General features: G+C 54.0%; 2 protein-coding genes across 2 annotated transcripts; one reads left to right on the top strand and one right to left on the bottom strand.

Annotated features, from left to right (window-relative positions):
* Nucleotides 1–145: 145 nt before the first annotated feature.
* Nucleotides 146–5660, top strand: PG998_007093 (ATP-binding cassette transporter; the record flags this gene model as incomplete). The annotated part of the gene is made up of 17 exons (XM_066873909.1): nucleotides 146–385; nucleotides 441–978; nucleotides 1028–1260; nucleotides 1309–1588; nucleotides 1647–1730; nucleotides 1789–1938; nucleotides 1991–2829; nucleotides 2891–3053; nucleotides 3122–3472; nucleotides 3527–3650; nucleotides 3707–3778; nucleotides 3838–3888; nucleotides 3958–4022; nucleotides 4095–4260; nucleotides 4370–4909; nucleotides 4998–5369; nucleotides 5441–5660. The coding sequence occupies 17 exons, from the start codon at nucleotides 146–148 to the stop codon at nucleotides 5658–5660; spliced, it is 4488 nt and encodes a 1495-aa protein (XP_066729854.1).
* Nucleotides 5661–8037: 2377 nt separating this feature from the next.
* On the bottom strand, nucleotides 8038–8694 carry PG998_007092 (mariner-Tc1 transposon family protein; the record flags this gene model as incomplete). Its single annotated transcript, XM_066873908.1, has 1 exon — nucleotides 8038–8694. One exon carries the CDS (start codon nucleotides 8692–8694, stop codon nucleotides 8038–8040), a length of 657 nt encoding a protein of 218 aa, XP_066729853.1.
* Nucleotides 8695–15176: the final 6482 nt, after the last annotated feature.

The following is a 15176-nucleotide window of genomic DNA, read 5'->3' as shown; positions in this document are numbered from 1 at the left end:
CTGGCACCGACGAACCACATCGATCTACAATCATTGATTGCTGGGTCCCCCTTGCATATGTGCGTGCAAAGGAGTTGGATCTGCTCAAATTCTGCAAGATATATGCTTCGCCGATGAGTTGCAAGTGACCAGATCTATCGCAAACATGGCTTCCAACGCAGATAGCAACTCATCCGCATTGAGCTGCCCACCAGCCGTTGACGATGCCTTCGGGCCCGCCGTTCCGGAGTGTGCACGAACGTTCGACTTCACTCTATTGTTCGAAGAGACTATCCTCTCAATCCTGCCATCGGCAGTATTTCTGATATTAGGGGCAATTCGAATAGCAACGTTGTTCACCCGGAAGTCTCGAGTCGGGGGCGTCATTCTTCGCTCTATCAAACTGGTACGGCTCTTTTTATGACTCAATGCAAGTCACCCACAAGCTGACTCATCCACAGTTGGTAATCGGGATTTTATTAGCCTTCTCCGTTGTTTTGCTCGCTCTATGGGCTGCTGGGAATGGATCGCCTTCACAGCGAACGAGGGCAACGGTCCCAGCCGCTGCACTGAGCGTGGTCGACTGCTTCGCGTTCATGGCTCTTTCGTTCTTGGAGCATGGCAAGTCTCTAGGTCCTCCGCTCCTCATGGACACCTACCTTCTGATATCCATCGTTCTCGATATCGTGCGCATCAGGACCCTTTGGCTGGGTGAGACTGCAAGTGCCATCTCTGCCCTCTTCACGGTGACCCTGGGGCTCAAGATAGGGCTTCTTGCCCTGGAGGAGGTTCGCAAGGACAAGTGGTTTGGTCCGGAAATCAAGCAGAACGGCAACGAGATCAGTGGCGGTATCTTCACACGAACTCTCTTCTCCTGGCTCAATCCGATGCTATGGAGAGGCTATTCTACTGCATTGTCCGTTCCGTCTCTCCAAGATGTTGACCCAAACCTCCTATCTCCTGTATTGTGGGGTAAAGTCCGCGGGCCTGTCGAGAAATGTAAGTGCTTTCTACACAACTCTTAATTCCGCAGAACTGACTTTACCAGTGATTTCAGGAGATGAAGGGTCACTGTTGGTGGCGGTGTTCTGGGCGCTCAAATGGCAGCTTTTTGCACCCATGTTCCCCTTTTTGATAGTGGTAGCAGCTCAGCTCGCTCAGCCCTTTCTCATCCGTACCATATTAGGCTATTTGAGTACACCATATGACGGATCCGAATATCAAGACAATATTGGTTACGGGCTCATCGCAGCCTATGGGCTCATCTATATCTGCATCGCAGTAAGTTATCTCCATTTTGGATTTGAGAGTTTCACTAACACGCAAAAGGTGGCTACTGCGTGGGGTCAGCACCTCTCTTATCGGTTCGCTGTCATGCTGCGAGGTGTCCTCGTGACCACCATCTATCGAAGTACACTCTCTATGAATCTTTCCGTAGCCGAAGATGCCACAGCCCTCAGCCTGATGAGTACGGACGTTGAAAGAATCGTCATGGGTATGGTCCATATTCACGAGACGTGGTCAACTATCGTGCAGGTCGGAATTGCAATGTGGATTCTGTATACCGAAGTAGGAGCGATTTTCGTTGCCCCTATAGTCCTTGCACTTGGTAAGAATGCCCATTTACTATTGAAAAGATGTCCTCGTGGTTCACTAATATCTTTTAGTCTGCACATTTGCTGCCGTAGTGCTATCCAGTTTTGCCGGTGCCTTCCAGGCGTCATGGATGGAGGTGCTTGAGAAACGAGTTGGTAAGTGAATATCCCCTCAACCCTCAATGTTGATGCTGAAATTAATTCTTGACGAAAGCAATCACGTCCTCGCTACTTGGCTCTGTGAAGTCGGTCAAGATGCTGGGATGGGTGAAACGCTCAACGGAACTCATCCAACAGCTCCGGATGGATGAGATCTCGTCTGCCCGCAAATTCAGGTTGATGCTCCTAGGAGTCGTCACAGTCTGTGAGTTACTAACCAAGTCCGACTGTGATTTTGTGCTGACAGCGCTACCCAGCGTTTTTGCCGGTAACACTGGCGCCCGTTCTCACTTTTGGTGTGGTGGCTGCGCAGTCTCACGGTGACAGCAATACTTTGTTGGGGTCAAACCGTATTTTCACCACTCTTTCTCTGCTGGCTCTCATCACGCAGCCTCTCGACCTCATATTTGCCTACGTCCCCGAGATTTTGGCGGGCGTGGCGTGTTTCACGAGGATCGAGAACTACTTGAGACAAAAGCCGGACTCTTCTTCTTCTTCCGCGGAGCAAGCAGCCCCCACAAGCCAATCTCCCGAAACGCTGTCTCACAAGTCGTCGTGCGAGGGCTCGAACGCGGATGGCTGGGGCGGCAGCAACAGCGAGAAGCAGCAGCCACCGCTTCCGGCAGGGGACGCCGTCCGGCTGCAGGATGCCGCTTTCGGGTGGTCCAAGGATGCAGGTCCCGTGCTACCCTCGCTCAACCTGCGCGTGCCCTCCCGCTGTCTCACCATGGTCGTCGGGCCAATCGCGTCGGGCAAGTCCACTCTGCTCAAAGGGATCCTGGGCGAGACCCCGCTGCGCCGCGGCGTGGTCCAGCTGGCGACAAATACTACTAATAGCAGCAGCACTAACGACGACACCAATAATGATAATACTCCACCTTCGCGCAGCGTCGCATTCTGCGACCAGAAACCTTGGCTGGCGAATGAGACGCTCCGCGCTAATGTGATAGGTTTTTCGCACTTCGACGCAGCTTGGTACGCCACCGTGATTCGCGCATGCGCCCTCGAGGAGGACTTCCAGCAGTTCCCCGAAGGCGACCAGATCGTCATCGGCAGCAACGGGCTCAGTCTTAGTGGCGGGCAGAAACAACGAGTCGTACGTGGTTTTATCGCCCCTACCCGGCTGAGAGAGCATCCGCCCGTACTAACGCAGCCAGGCAATCGCACGAGCTGTTTACTCCAAGCGGGACTTGATCTTGTTCGACGACGTCTTCAGTGGTCTGGACCTGCACACGCAGTCTCACATCGTCCGAGAGGTCTTCGGCCCCCGTGGCCTGCTGAAAGTACGAGGCGTCACCTCCATATTGGTGACACATGCAGGTATGCAAGACCCCCACACCCACCCTCCTGCAGGCTGGATCCGAGAACCAGACTGACAGCTACGCTAGTGCACCTTCTGGACCATGCCGACTTCATCATTGGGCTGGATGCAAATGGAACCGTCGTTGAAAACGGCCCCCGTGAAGATGTCACGAAGAAGCAAGACTACCTAACCAAGCTGGGCATCGAGCCAGTGAAGGACGAAAGCACCGCCAAAGAAACGCAGGAAAACCCCAAAGAAGCCGAATTTGCACCAGCAGCTGCTGTTAACGACTCATTAAACAGGACTGTGGACGAAGCGACCCAACGTCTTGGAGATGGTTCTGTTTACAAGTACTATTTTGGAACATTCGGATGGCCCAAGACCTTTGTTTTCTTCGCCCTGCAGACAATACTTGTTTTTTGTCTGAAGTTCCCAGGTAAGTACTACCCAAGAACCTACGACTTCTTGTTTACGGACTGATACCTGGCAGAAATCATTCTATCGTGGTGGGGAGAAGCAAACGATGCCAATCCCAACAAGTACAATGGGAAATACCTCGGCATCTTTACGGCACTCGAGATGACAGCTCTGGTCGCTTTGGTCTTGACCTGCGCGTACGTTGACAGCAAACTACATGCAACCTTCGTGTGCTTACTGACACTTTTCTTAGGCATGTTCTACTGAACCTGGCTGTCATATCCGGCGCCAAGCTCCATTACACACTTCTACGAACCACTCTGAGGTAATGGTGCATCACTCCCAAGCCCTGGCATCCAATCCGCTAACGGTGATCTATTTCAGTGCCCCTATCACATTCTTTAGCGTGACAGATATTGGTTCCATCACCAACAGGTAAGCCCGACGCCTCTTTTGCCTGGCGAAGAGCCGCAGTGACTGTGCGACTTACACTGCTTGTGACAGATTCAGCCAAGACATCAACCTGGTCGATGCCGAACTACCCTTCTCACTAATTAACTTTGTCACAAGTGAGTGCCGCTAAATACAAAGGCAATGTCTATTTGCGTGCCAAGAGCTAATGACCCCCGACCACCCGGCAGATGGATTGACAAGTCTCGCCCAAGCACTGATGATCATCCCGGCCTCGTACTGGCTGTTGATTGGATATCCCATCCTGTTCGGGGTGTTGTGGGTTCTGCAAAAGTTCTACCTCAGGACCTCTCGCCAGCTTCGGTTTCTGGACCTGGATGCAAAGAGCCCAATCTAGTAAGTACATCCGCGCATGAGAACTGCATTGCAGTAGGGGTTACCAAAAAATGAAAGAAAAAGGAAGTGTCGTATCCACTAACCGGTGTTTTGTGACCACTCCTTGCAGCGGCCAGTTTCTAGAAACGTTGGGCGGCCTGGCCACCATCCGGGCGTTCGGCTGGCAGGAAGACTTGGTCCTGAGAGCCGACGAGCGCCTCGACGCTTCCCAGAAGCCGTTCTACCTTCTCTACAGCATCCAGAGATGGCTCAACCTGGTACTCGATCTCATCGTGGCCGTGGTGGCCATTGTTTTGGTGGCCATAGCCGTGTCGCTACGAAAAGGCACGAGCGTGGGCTTCACCGGTGTGGCCCTATTCAACATTATGACTCTTAGCGCCGCCCTGAAGTCCGCCATCAGCAGCTGGACCCTGCTCGAGACCTCCATCGGGGCCGTGGCCCGCGTCAAAAGGTTCGAGGAATCGACGCCCAACGAGAACTTGGCGGACGAGACCCAGCAGCCGCCCGACAAGTGGCCCGCCACGGGTGCCATCACCTTTGACAAGGTCACGGCGACGTACAAGGACGACGCAGAGAAGCCTGCGATCTCCGACTTAAGCCTAGTCATCCACCACGGCGAGAAGATTGGCATTTGTGGACGCAGCGGAAGGTAAGAGCACCCCTGATCCCTAATCCCTACTAGCACGACCTGTCAAAATCACGAAAAAAGAACCCGCCGAACTGATTGCCCGAAACAGCGGGAAAAGCTCCACACTACTGGCCCTCTTCCACATGATCAACTACCAGGGCACCATCACCATCGACGGGGTCGATGTGGCGCGAATGTCACGCGAGACGCTGCGGGAGAGGCTCACGGCGATTCCCCAAGATACCGTCTTCCTCTCCGGCGACGTGCGCTTGAACTGCGACCCGCGAAAGCGATCGTCCGACGAGCAAATCGTCGAGGCCCTGCGCGCAGCCCACCTCTGGGACGCCATCGAGGCCAAGGGTGGACTCGGCGCGGAGCTGTCAGACTCGACCCTCTCTAAAGGGCAACAGCAGCTCTTTAGTCTGGCGCGGGCCTTGCTGGATCATTCCCAGGTTGTGGCTATGGACGAAGCATCCAGCAGGTGAGTAGAGGACACATTCACTCCCACCCACATTCACATTCGCATACTAATAATTGGTTGTTGCGTATCAGCCTCGATCCCGAGTCCGAGGCTCACATGATGTCTGTGATTCGCGAGAAGTTCAGGGATGTCACAGTCATCGCAATTGCCCACCGACTGGACACCATTACCGACTTCGACAAGGTCATTGTGCTGGACAGCGGTCGGGTGGTCGAGGTTGGCGTTCCGCGGGATCTGCTTAGCCAGCCGTCGTCTGTCTTCCGGTCATTGTACGAATCGTCGTCGCACTAAAGTCTAAGTGATGGACGGGCCAAAACCCAATGCTACGGTTGCATCGACTGCAGAACCAAACAATGTGGTGTTGTTCTTTGCGTTGGTGGGCTGCGGGGTATGGCGTCGCATCCTTGCTAGTGTCGGATTGGCAGCCAAAAATACATGACAGCTGGTGGTGTCGCTCCCAATACCACATAAGATTGCATCCGAATCCTCCCACGAGATTTCTCTGGTTCATGTGACGTGTTTCAATTTCCGCTGCGCGACTTGGCTAGGTCGCATTACATACAGGCCGGATCTTTTTCTTGCATGCAGTGCCTGGGTGCACGGCAGCAGCGCAGCGTCTCACTCACCACGGGGGACACAGGGAGTTAACAAGTCGCGATCGTCTGGCGACCGGATTGCCGACGATTGACGGTCCATTCAAGCATTTTGGCACCTTTAAGACATGGCGCGACGGAATAATGCATGACGTGACTAGGTTCAACCTTGCCCGTCCCTTCGGTAGTTATTTATGGCCAGGAGCTAGTGCCGACACCAGCCAAAAAGTCCGGGGGTGGTCGGTGGTGGTGTCTGAGAGCTGAGGCCTTAGCCAAAGTCCGAGTCAGCAAACGATGCTTTCCCGTGTCAGCGTGTGTGTGTGTGTGTGCGAGTCTGCCACATGTGTGTGTGTGTGAGTGTGTGTTTCTAAACATGGAAAACGCTAAAACATTGGGCTTGAGCCTTACTTCAACGTCATGACAATATAAGCAGTAAGCAAGCGGGAAGCATACATAGTAAACAACCATTGCTCGATAGTTTTCTCTAGTCCGTCGCTGGTTGCTTATCATCCCTGAAGACACATAGTCTGATAGTCGTCGTAGTGCCACGCCCCTGGGCACACAATTTTACCTTTGGGGCTGACCGGGATCCAATCCGCACGAAGGCGCGTCAATACGGGCCAGACCAGAGGGGAAAGCGACGTGCTACCAAATCCAAATAAATCACCGTCGCATCCGAGCTGCGCAGGCGACCTTTTGCTCACGCACACATCGAGGGAGACAGCCCAAGCAACAGTCGCCGAGAAATTCAATGGGTCTTATGGAAAATGATGCGATGCGATGACTCGACCACGCAGGGCGCGCGCAGGCGGCAGGGTGAGAAAAACATGCGTGGTGAGTCGGCTGACCCATGCCGATGCCCGATCCCATGCAGGCAGCAACAAAAACCGAACGACGGCGGGATTGCAACGTGGAGAATAACGTTACAGACGAGAGACAACTGACAACTGACGTCGGCCTTTCTCCCGCAAGAAAAGCAAGAAAGAGAGAAGGAAAAGCGACAGCCCTAGCAAGAAAGTAGGGCGGGAGCCGGATGGAGCCTCCGCCCACCCAAATCGGTCAGCCAGCCAGCCAGATCCAGCTGTCAGCGATGCTGATATGCAACCATCGTGCTGGCTTTCGTCAAATTGCCCCTTTGGCGCTGATCCTTTGCATGCGCCAAGACGGCGAGGGCTGATGCCTTTTTTTACTAGTTTACCCAACAACCCAGTGCCCGACAGCCTAAGCTGCATGCCTAGACTAGACGAAGTCTGGACCGGCCACCATCCCGGCCTGCTTCTATGTAGCGGTGGGCAGGCCCCTGTTTTTCCTGACCGTCCCGCTAGCCAATCACCCCTCGGACAATATAATAACCCTGGTCATTTTCCATTCATCAGCCGGTCGGAAATGGGAAACTCCTCGTATTGGAAAGACTACTACGCCAGCATCCAGCCCAGCGGCCTGGAAGGTGGAAGAGAACATAATCAGGCCATGGCTGAAGAACACAACACCGCCGCGCCGTTTGTGGTGTCTCACAACCCGTGCCACGAAAAGGAGAGGCATCGAATCAGACATGGCCTTTATCACGTTGTCCAATTCCGACCATCATTGGCTACGGGGAGGGGCAATCTGGGCAGCAATGGTGATCGGTGATCACAGCCCATCGGAGATTACAGCAAGGTCTATCACCCCGCCTCTCCTCCGCAACAGGCACTCACACACCTTCAAAGTAATCAATGATCTACACGGCGGATCTAGTCGACATCGGTAACAATAAGCTCGGCTAACCAATTCTTCATGCCGGCTGAGTGGAAGTACGGCGAACAAGCCCCTGGGGGGGTTAAGGGGGTTGAGTACGAGTTAGGACGATTTCAATTCTTGTCTTATGTTGTGCTCACTACTGTAACTATCAAAGCGCCAGTGTCCTGTATGTGAAATATCCGGCCATCCGGTCGACACCCCGGCTGCAAAACGAACCACTGAGAAATACAGACCAACGCCCCTTTGCCAAACCATTTATGCGCCCTTGTCCCTTTCCCAACCTCGCGTATCTATTTTGAGATACAGAACGACACTATGTCGGTTCGGGCCTCAAATCACCAATGATATACCCCGCCGTTCCCGTAGGTTGCCGCTGTTGTCGTTGTACTCATCAAGTCGACGTAGCCTCCGCAGTTGCTGCTGTTGCTGCTGCCGCTACCGCTGCTCATGTCGCTTTGATCCTCGCCACTCCCGCTGCTGCTGCTGCTGTCGCTGCCCAAGCCGCAGTTCCGTGCCATTTCCTCCAGCATCTTCTGCTTACGGTGGGCGTAGCGTGACTTGAAGCGGCACTGCCAGCCCTCGCTCCACTTGGGCATGGGCATGCCGCGGTGGCACTCGAGCGTGTTCCACAGCTCGGCGCCCCTCTCGCGCAGCATGGCGCCCGAGACGGCGCCCTCGCCCGCGATGCTCTCGTACATGAAGACCCATTTGATGAGCTCCTCCTCGAGCGTCTCCCACTTCGGCGGGCGCTGCCGCTTGCGCGTGCCCGTCTGGCAGTACGCCGGGTCGCTCGACGCCGCGTTGTCCAGCGGGTCGTACTTGTAGCTCAGGATCTCGCTGACGGTGCTCGAGTTGAGGTAGTACCCGTACGCCTGCTGCCACCAGAGCGAGGCGTCATTGTGCGTCTTGGGCCCGTCCTTGGTCGTCGGGTCGAAGAACCACTTGCGCAAGGCCCGTCGTTGCGTGTTGGTGATGGCCTTGCGACTCTTCATCTTCATCTTTTCTTGTTCTTGTTCTTGTATCTTGGATTTGTGCTTTGATATGACTTGATTTGATTTGCTCTGATCTGATCTGATCTGGTTGGAAAGGGGATAGGTGATCTGACAAGTGCCACACACGTCTGGTCTATTTCCCGTAGCTCGCTTCTGGGGAGGCGTAATCAACTAGAGATATAGCTATAGATGTATGTATGTGCGTATGCTGGTAAGCGAAGGGGTCCCACACAAACATCGAGATTGGGTCTTAGCATTTTCTACGATATCTCCTTGCCATTGCACCACGAAGGAAAGTTGCCTTTAAATGCTCTCCGGTTCATATTGGCCTCGGCGAACCTTGTCACACGTTCCAAACAACATGGCATCTATGTCTCGACGGCATTGGCGGGTCCAAGTCAAGAGGAGGTCACTTGCGGGCCCCATTCGACAGATCGCTGGCATGATGCTACCGGTTAGTGCCCTGTCGTCGTGCATCACTTGCCTGCTACCTGCTGCCTCGACCTCGACCACCTTGCGAGAGATCCTTGTCGCTGTCTCTCACGGCTGTCGTAGGCCAAAACCTGTCACGGTCCAGTTGCAGGGCTCAGATATGGTGCAGATCCTTGCCCCATACGTCATGGCAAGGAAGGCCTGCGATGGACCGGCGGCTTGACCCGAGCTCCACCGAGTTGCCCCATGCTTGATTTGTCTGTCGCGTGTGAAGTGTGTGCTCGAGGGTGATATAGGCCTACATGTTCAGCTGCCCAGTAAAGCGATCTCGCGTGCCCCTCCCAGTGGACGAGTGTCTTCAGCCTCACAACACACTCTCCTTGCCAGGAGGCAATGTCTTTTGATCTCGTCCGTTTCAGCTGATGACGTCAGGATCCCAATTGGTTCAGCGGGAAGGGGACCGCCTCCGGTGCTTTGGCAACCCTTCCGACAAGACGGCTCTCGGGTAATTCCATCGCGCCCAGCCAAGTCTGAACCGTCGTCTCGCGCTCTCTCGGCTGTGGCATCCAGCAGCTCAGCCCTCCGAATGCAGATGCGGGGCGCTTCGGTTTTTTTTTCTTTCGTTTTATTGACCTGCAGATGGCGGACCCAAGCAAAAGCTGAAATTGGTTGTGGAGTCGTCCCATTCCCTCCTGGTTATTTTCTTTTCCTCTTTTTCTTTTCCGGTCTCTGGTGTCTTTCGCAGCACCGGAACCTCGCGTGTCTCTCGCTCTTTTTGGGGGTCAGGTCTCGGAAGACAGGGATGTCGTGCAGCACCGCAGCAAAATGGGGTTGCAACTGGGCCGTTGACACCACGTCGAACCCCTAAAAAGAACAATCGGATGAACGTCTTGTAACACAACTAAGACACTGTCAATATGCGCCATACAAGCACAGGCACAAGCACAAGTGGGCTCGTCCATCCACGGCATCCGTCCGAGGCGCATACCAGACGCCGCATCACACACGTACGCACGCACACGACGCACACAGCGTGATATCTCGCACGATAGTGGCTTTTCTTTTCGTCTGAGACATCGGTACAACTCTCTTGATAGCCGTAATGAGTATTGACGGCGCCCTGCATGAGCCAGCCAACGGGATCGCAGCCCTGAAGCTCGCTTGCCCCTCAACGGCCCCCGTAAGCACTTGGATGGCGCTATCGCATGATTGAGGTAAGAGTCTCACATCGGCCACGGGTTGGCCAATGCCACTGAGCAATTCGAGATTTCTTTTGGATGATATGCAGCAACTGTGGGCGCCACGATGCGACAGCGGGACGCGGTGTGTGTGTATGTGTGTGTGTGTATGAGAATGAGTAGGAATGTGTGTGTGTGTGTGTGCATGCATGTGTGTTCGCGCGCAACAAATGACAACCACACCTTGTTTGGGACAGCCATGAGGCCAAAGGACAATACTGTATAATTTCACTTACTAAACAGGGCAATGGACTGGGGAGGGCCGCTGTAGTCGGGGATCTAGTAGATCTTGCCAGGGGTTGGATCGATTCATCCGGGGGGTCAAGCCAGCCTAGTGGGTGTACTTTCCCTAAAGAGGTATATGCCCGAGCATTATGGCTTCTCCCTCTCCCTGTTTTTAGTACGCACGCCCCCAAAGCCTCAAGCTTTTGGCGGCTATTTGCTTTTTGTTTCTGCTTTCTTCAACGGATAGCGACGTCGATCGCATCTGCGCGCAGACGAACAAACAGATTGCAAAGCGCCTTCCAAGCATGATGCTTGCCTCTGGACAGGGAGGCAGCGTTGCGTTCTGGTTGTTGTGCCTGCTTGGCTTACATTAGCCGGGGCCACAGAAGAAGGTAAGGTCAGGGTGTACAGAGTAAAGGCAAAGGCAAGTATGACCAGGCCTAACGTCTTCTGCTGCCTGCACGTACCATTCAACGCCCGTAAGCCGCCACGTTGCAGCGCTCCGCATTCTTGCGACCCTGCTGCGCTATGCTGACCAAAACCAAAGGCGCATTCCTTCTCCTCTGTCGTGCCATACGCGTCCAATAGGAGGGGGGACGTCGCTGTGCTCTCGGAGGTAACAATACCCGTTCGTCAGAATGGTCGACCGGTTCTTGGGCGAGAGGAGAACAAAATAAGACCCCTGAACGCAGCTGCCGTATATGTCGATCGTTATACGGTGTATTTTGCGGACAAATAATAAGATGGAAGAGATATAGGTTGTTCCCACTTTGTGCGCTTGTCTGCGAGGAGAGAAATATGTTTAATATCGATGCCCCTTCGGCGGCCAGACAGAGGTCAGATGGAGACGAGGGGGCGGGGGTCTCACACTTGTTATTCATGGGGCGGGCCCCCGTCTCCGGTTTTCTTTTGTTTCTTTTCCTATCACTTTCGCGGGGCCGCGCGACGCAGCGGACTTCATGTGTGGAACTGGTGGTCCCGGAGCCGGACCACGAGACTTGTGAGAGACCTCGCGGCTTCGTCCAGGAGGCGAGGCGAAGATGGGCCCTCAGCCAAAGCCGCAAGCTATACCCTGCGTTGTTTTCCGCCCCATTGTCTCGGGGCGCACCCTGCCAAACCTTAAGACACAGCAATCATGAATCGTGTGAGCAGCGGGTGAGAGCGACATATTCCGGTTCCCGTCTTTTCCCAAACTCAGTACACAACGTTTCATCTGACCGGTGGGAAATGGCGCGATGTTGCTTCAGGGGGAGATAGGTACGGCAAATCAGACGGACGAAGGTAAGAGCGGCCGATCCCGTCCGTTGCTTGCCATCTTACTCATGATATCGTGATCCTCGTGACGACCCGTTTCTCCAGATCTGTGAGACCTCGAGTCAGCTTACGAGCCATTGTTGAACACCCGCGCACCTAATCAAGGTTGTGCGCTGCTGCCGCCACTCGGATGCTGACGGGCGAATGGAACCCAGACGCGCCATGCAATGCAGACGAATCCCAGCCCGCATCGTTTTGTAGTTCTTGACAGCCTGCTGGCAGCAGGATTGGCGTGCTCCTCGCTGATGATCCGGGTGAGTCACCCGGCCTCTGGAACACATAATATATCCTGCATGGAAAGAAGTGGCCCTATGCAAGCCAAAGGCCAGAAATGCAGCTGGGGTTAGGGCCGCCTCCCCGACAGCATTCCATCCGCATCCAGCCCTTCGTTGTGCCTTGGCCCTGCCCCATCTGAGGGCTGGCTGCTGCCTGGCAAGCTGGGTCTCAGTCCCCATGCAGGTCTGCTTTGCCCCGTCTTGGGGGTTCCTCTCTTCTGTGATGGACGCCACCAGTCGGTTTGGGTATATGATGACGATCTTTCCCCCAAACGACGTCACTGGGGCCATGCCTCCCACTCCTGATAGCTTTCTGTTTCTCGCTTCCTGCAAGAAAGGCCTTCCACCCAACAAAACAGGACTTGTGCTTTGCAATTTCCTCATGCAGCAATCGTTAGAGGACGTAGAGTGGAGCTTGGCGACTTGATCACTATTGCTGGCTCGACCAATCGGGAGAACGAAGGCGAGATCCGGCTTTCAGCTATATCGAGTGGTCGATCCCGAGAAATCGTTGGCCGTGCCCACGATGCGCCATCTGCCGTCCAGACATTGATTGTCCGTCGTCATCCACAAGGCATCGGCAAACATGGTGGTCATCATCTGGATACCCACTATCGCCTTCGGGATATGGATATTGGTGTGGTCAGTTTCTGGTCGGCGACCCATATGCTTGCCGCCGCAAGCAGGTTTCGTTCCTCCTGCTCCCGGATGTCGATGTACCCGAGAAGGAGGGCAAAGTATTCGGTACAGTACCATTGACAACAGGTACATCGTCGTTCTTTCTTGCTCCACCCCACCTCGTATTCCCCAAGGGCCACTAAGAAGAAGTGGCAGCCACAAGACCACAAATGTCATCGCCATCAGACGATGTCAAGGGAGGTGGGTTTCTCTGCTTTGGAAGTGATTCGCCCTTACCCCCAACGTGCTTAAGGTAGCTTGGAGGTTAGAGAGAGTCGGCATCTGCTGAGTGTTGTATGCTCATCTTTGCCCATTTGCCCGGGCCATCAAGGCTCGATGTGTACACTGCTCCAAGCTCAGTGACGCCTGTGCCACAACAAAGCTTGTGTGCTGACAGGTGTCGTGCCTCATGGTGGCCCATACACGTATGGCTTTAGTGACCAGCAATGTGGGAAGACGGCTTAGGCTGAATGATGGGTCAGGTATGTATGCTCGTAGATTGATCTGTATTGAGCCTGATAAGTGAGGCTGGTGTTTTGCTCGAGCGTGGGATGTTCATTCGTTAGCCGGTGATTAGATGTGTAATTTCGGTTTCCAGCCTCATTCTCCTAACCCCTTTTGTTCTTTCTGTGTTCAGACTAAACATTCCCACCCATGAAGTTGTTGTGATCGATGGTGTTGATTCGAAGTTGGTTATTTTCTGATCAGTATAAGCAGTAGACTTACACACGTCCACACGACCCCACGGTGAAGGGGCTCGAGTCCGCGCAGTGAGTCTCTCATTTACACCGCTGCCGTAGCCGTAGATATGCAGTGACCTCCAAGGCTTCCACAAAGGCCATGCATCAAACACCTCCCTCATTTGTGTCCCTGCAGTCGTTAGCAAGGCCTGCAGCCCATGAGATAGATAACATATCCTGGGCGTTGCAATCGACAGCGAAGGGAGTACCCATCCTTAGTGCCATGCCGGTTTTGGTGTTTATTCGTGCTATAAGATTCTCACAGCACTTCCCAAACGTAGCTTGGTAGCCCCTTTGTCATACGAGTGTAATGGCCATGTGAATGGAGCTGTCGCTTTCAATGAGGGGGAGACCAGACACGGTGGCGGCGGCAGTGGTGTTCAGACCGAGGGGGTGAGCCCCGATATCGTTGAACTGCAGGTAGATCGAGGGGTGCGGTATGTTCCACACAGCTTGGACGTGATGCTGTCACCTTTGGACTTGCCATGGGGTTATGAGGTTCCTGATTCTAAATTCCGTCATAGGTAACATAACCTATTTGTCGCCTTTCCGCCTGGGGAATCCGTCTTGTACTCGGGCCGTATCTCTCCTATCCACCTAGATATTCCGCTGATAACACAGTCCATGGCCGGTAATCAGTCCGGGTAAGTAATGAGGGTGCTATGCATATCCCCAACCTACCGTTTACGCACTGGTGAGGTCTTGACGGTAGTTGAAATAAGGACCGCCAATCAGGTGCTTGGTTGAGCGTTTGTTCCAGGCAGCCCCTGAACCGTGAGTCTCCGAACATTCGGAGCCTGTGCCAACCACAATTGCCTGCAAGGTCCATGGCGTAGCAGAAACCGTCTCATTACTGCTTGAGGGGTGCCGCGTGTTCCAGTTCCGAAGTATTCGTGCAATTGACCGACCCCTTTTCGTTGCAATCGCCTTTCCGCAGAGCAACAAACAATGTGTTTGCCGAAGAGTCTGGGTAGCCCGGTACTACAACACGCTTGTCAGGACTATCGCTTAGCCGGTAAGAGAAGTAGACAGGCACATGGGCAATGCAAGCCCCTGCGATATATAACATGGTGGGAAGAAAATGGCGCCAGTGTCCTGTGGTGGTGCTTGTGTAACACGTGTAACCCAACTGTCTGCAATCAGCAGCCACCTCTAACAGAATGACAGGTAAACAGTCAAACCGTTGTGGTATAAAAGTGCATTGTGGTCGAACGCGTCACATGTAAAACTGCGTGCTCTGTAACCCCGAGGATGGGCATGTAGTATACGGCTGTCGTCGGGTTGCGCTCGGTCTTAAGCCGTACAGATATAGGCTGGGTTGTTGCTCCGGAACCTTGCTTGAAGAGTGACATCCAGCACCAAACAGGATGAAACCCGAGCAAAGAATCCTGCTTGCTCGGCCGGCGCGTTGTATTTCTCGGTCTCTGGATCGATAGTCTGTGGAAATATTGCATGGCCTTGTAGTATCGCGGGTTGCCTTGTATATGTAGACGGCGGCAGCAGAATGCCCGGATTGTGGGTCGGGGTTAGTATAATAGTTTTTCGGTGCGCGGCTATATGCACCGTCGATCGAAGTTGTG

This window comes from Apiospora kogelbergensis, assembly GCF_038363985.1.
Source record: "Apiospora kogelbergensis strain CBS 113332 chromosome Unknown utg000005l_segment0_segment0, whole genome shotgun sequence".
NCBI lineage: Eukaryota > Fungi > Ascomycota > Sordariomycetes > Amphisphaeriales > Apiosporaceae > Apiospora > Apiospora kogelbergensis.
The sequence above is the reverse complement of the archived record's forward strand: the minus strand, read 5'-3'. Positions and strand labels throughout refer to the sequence as shown.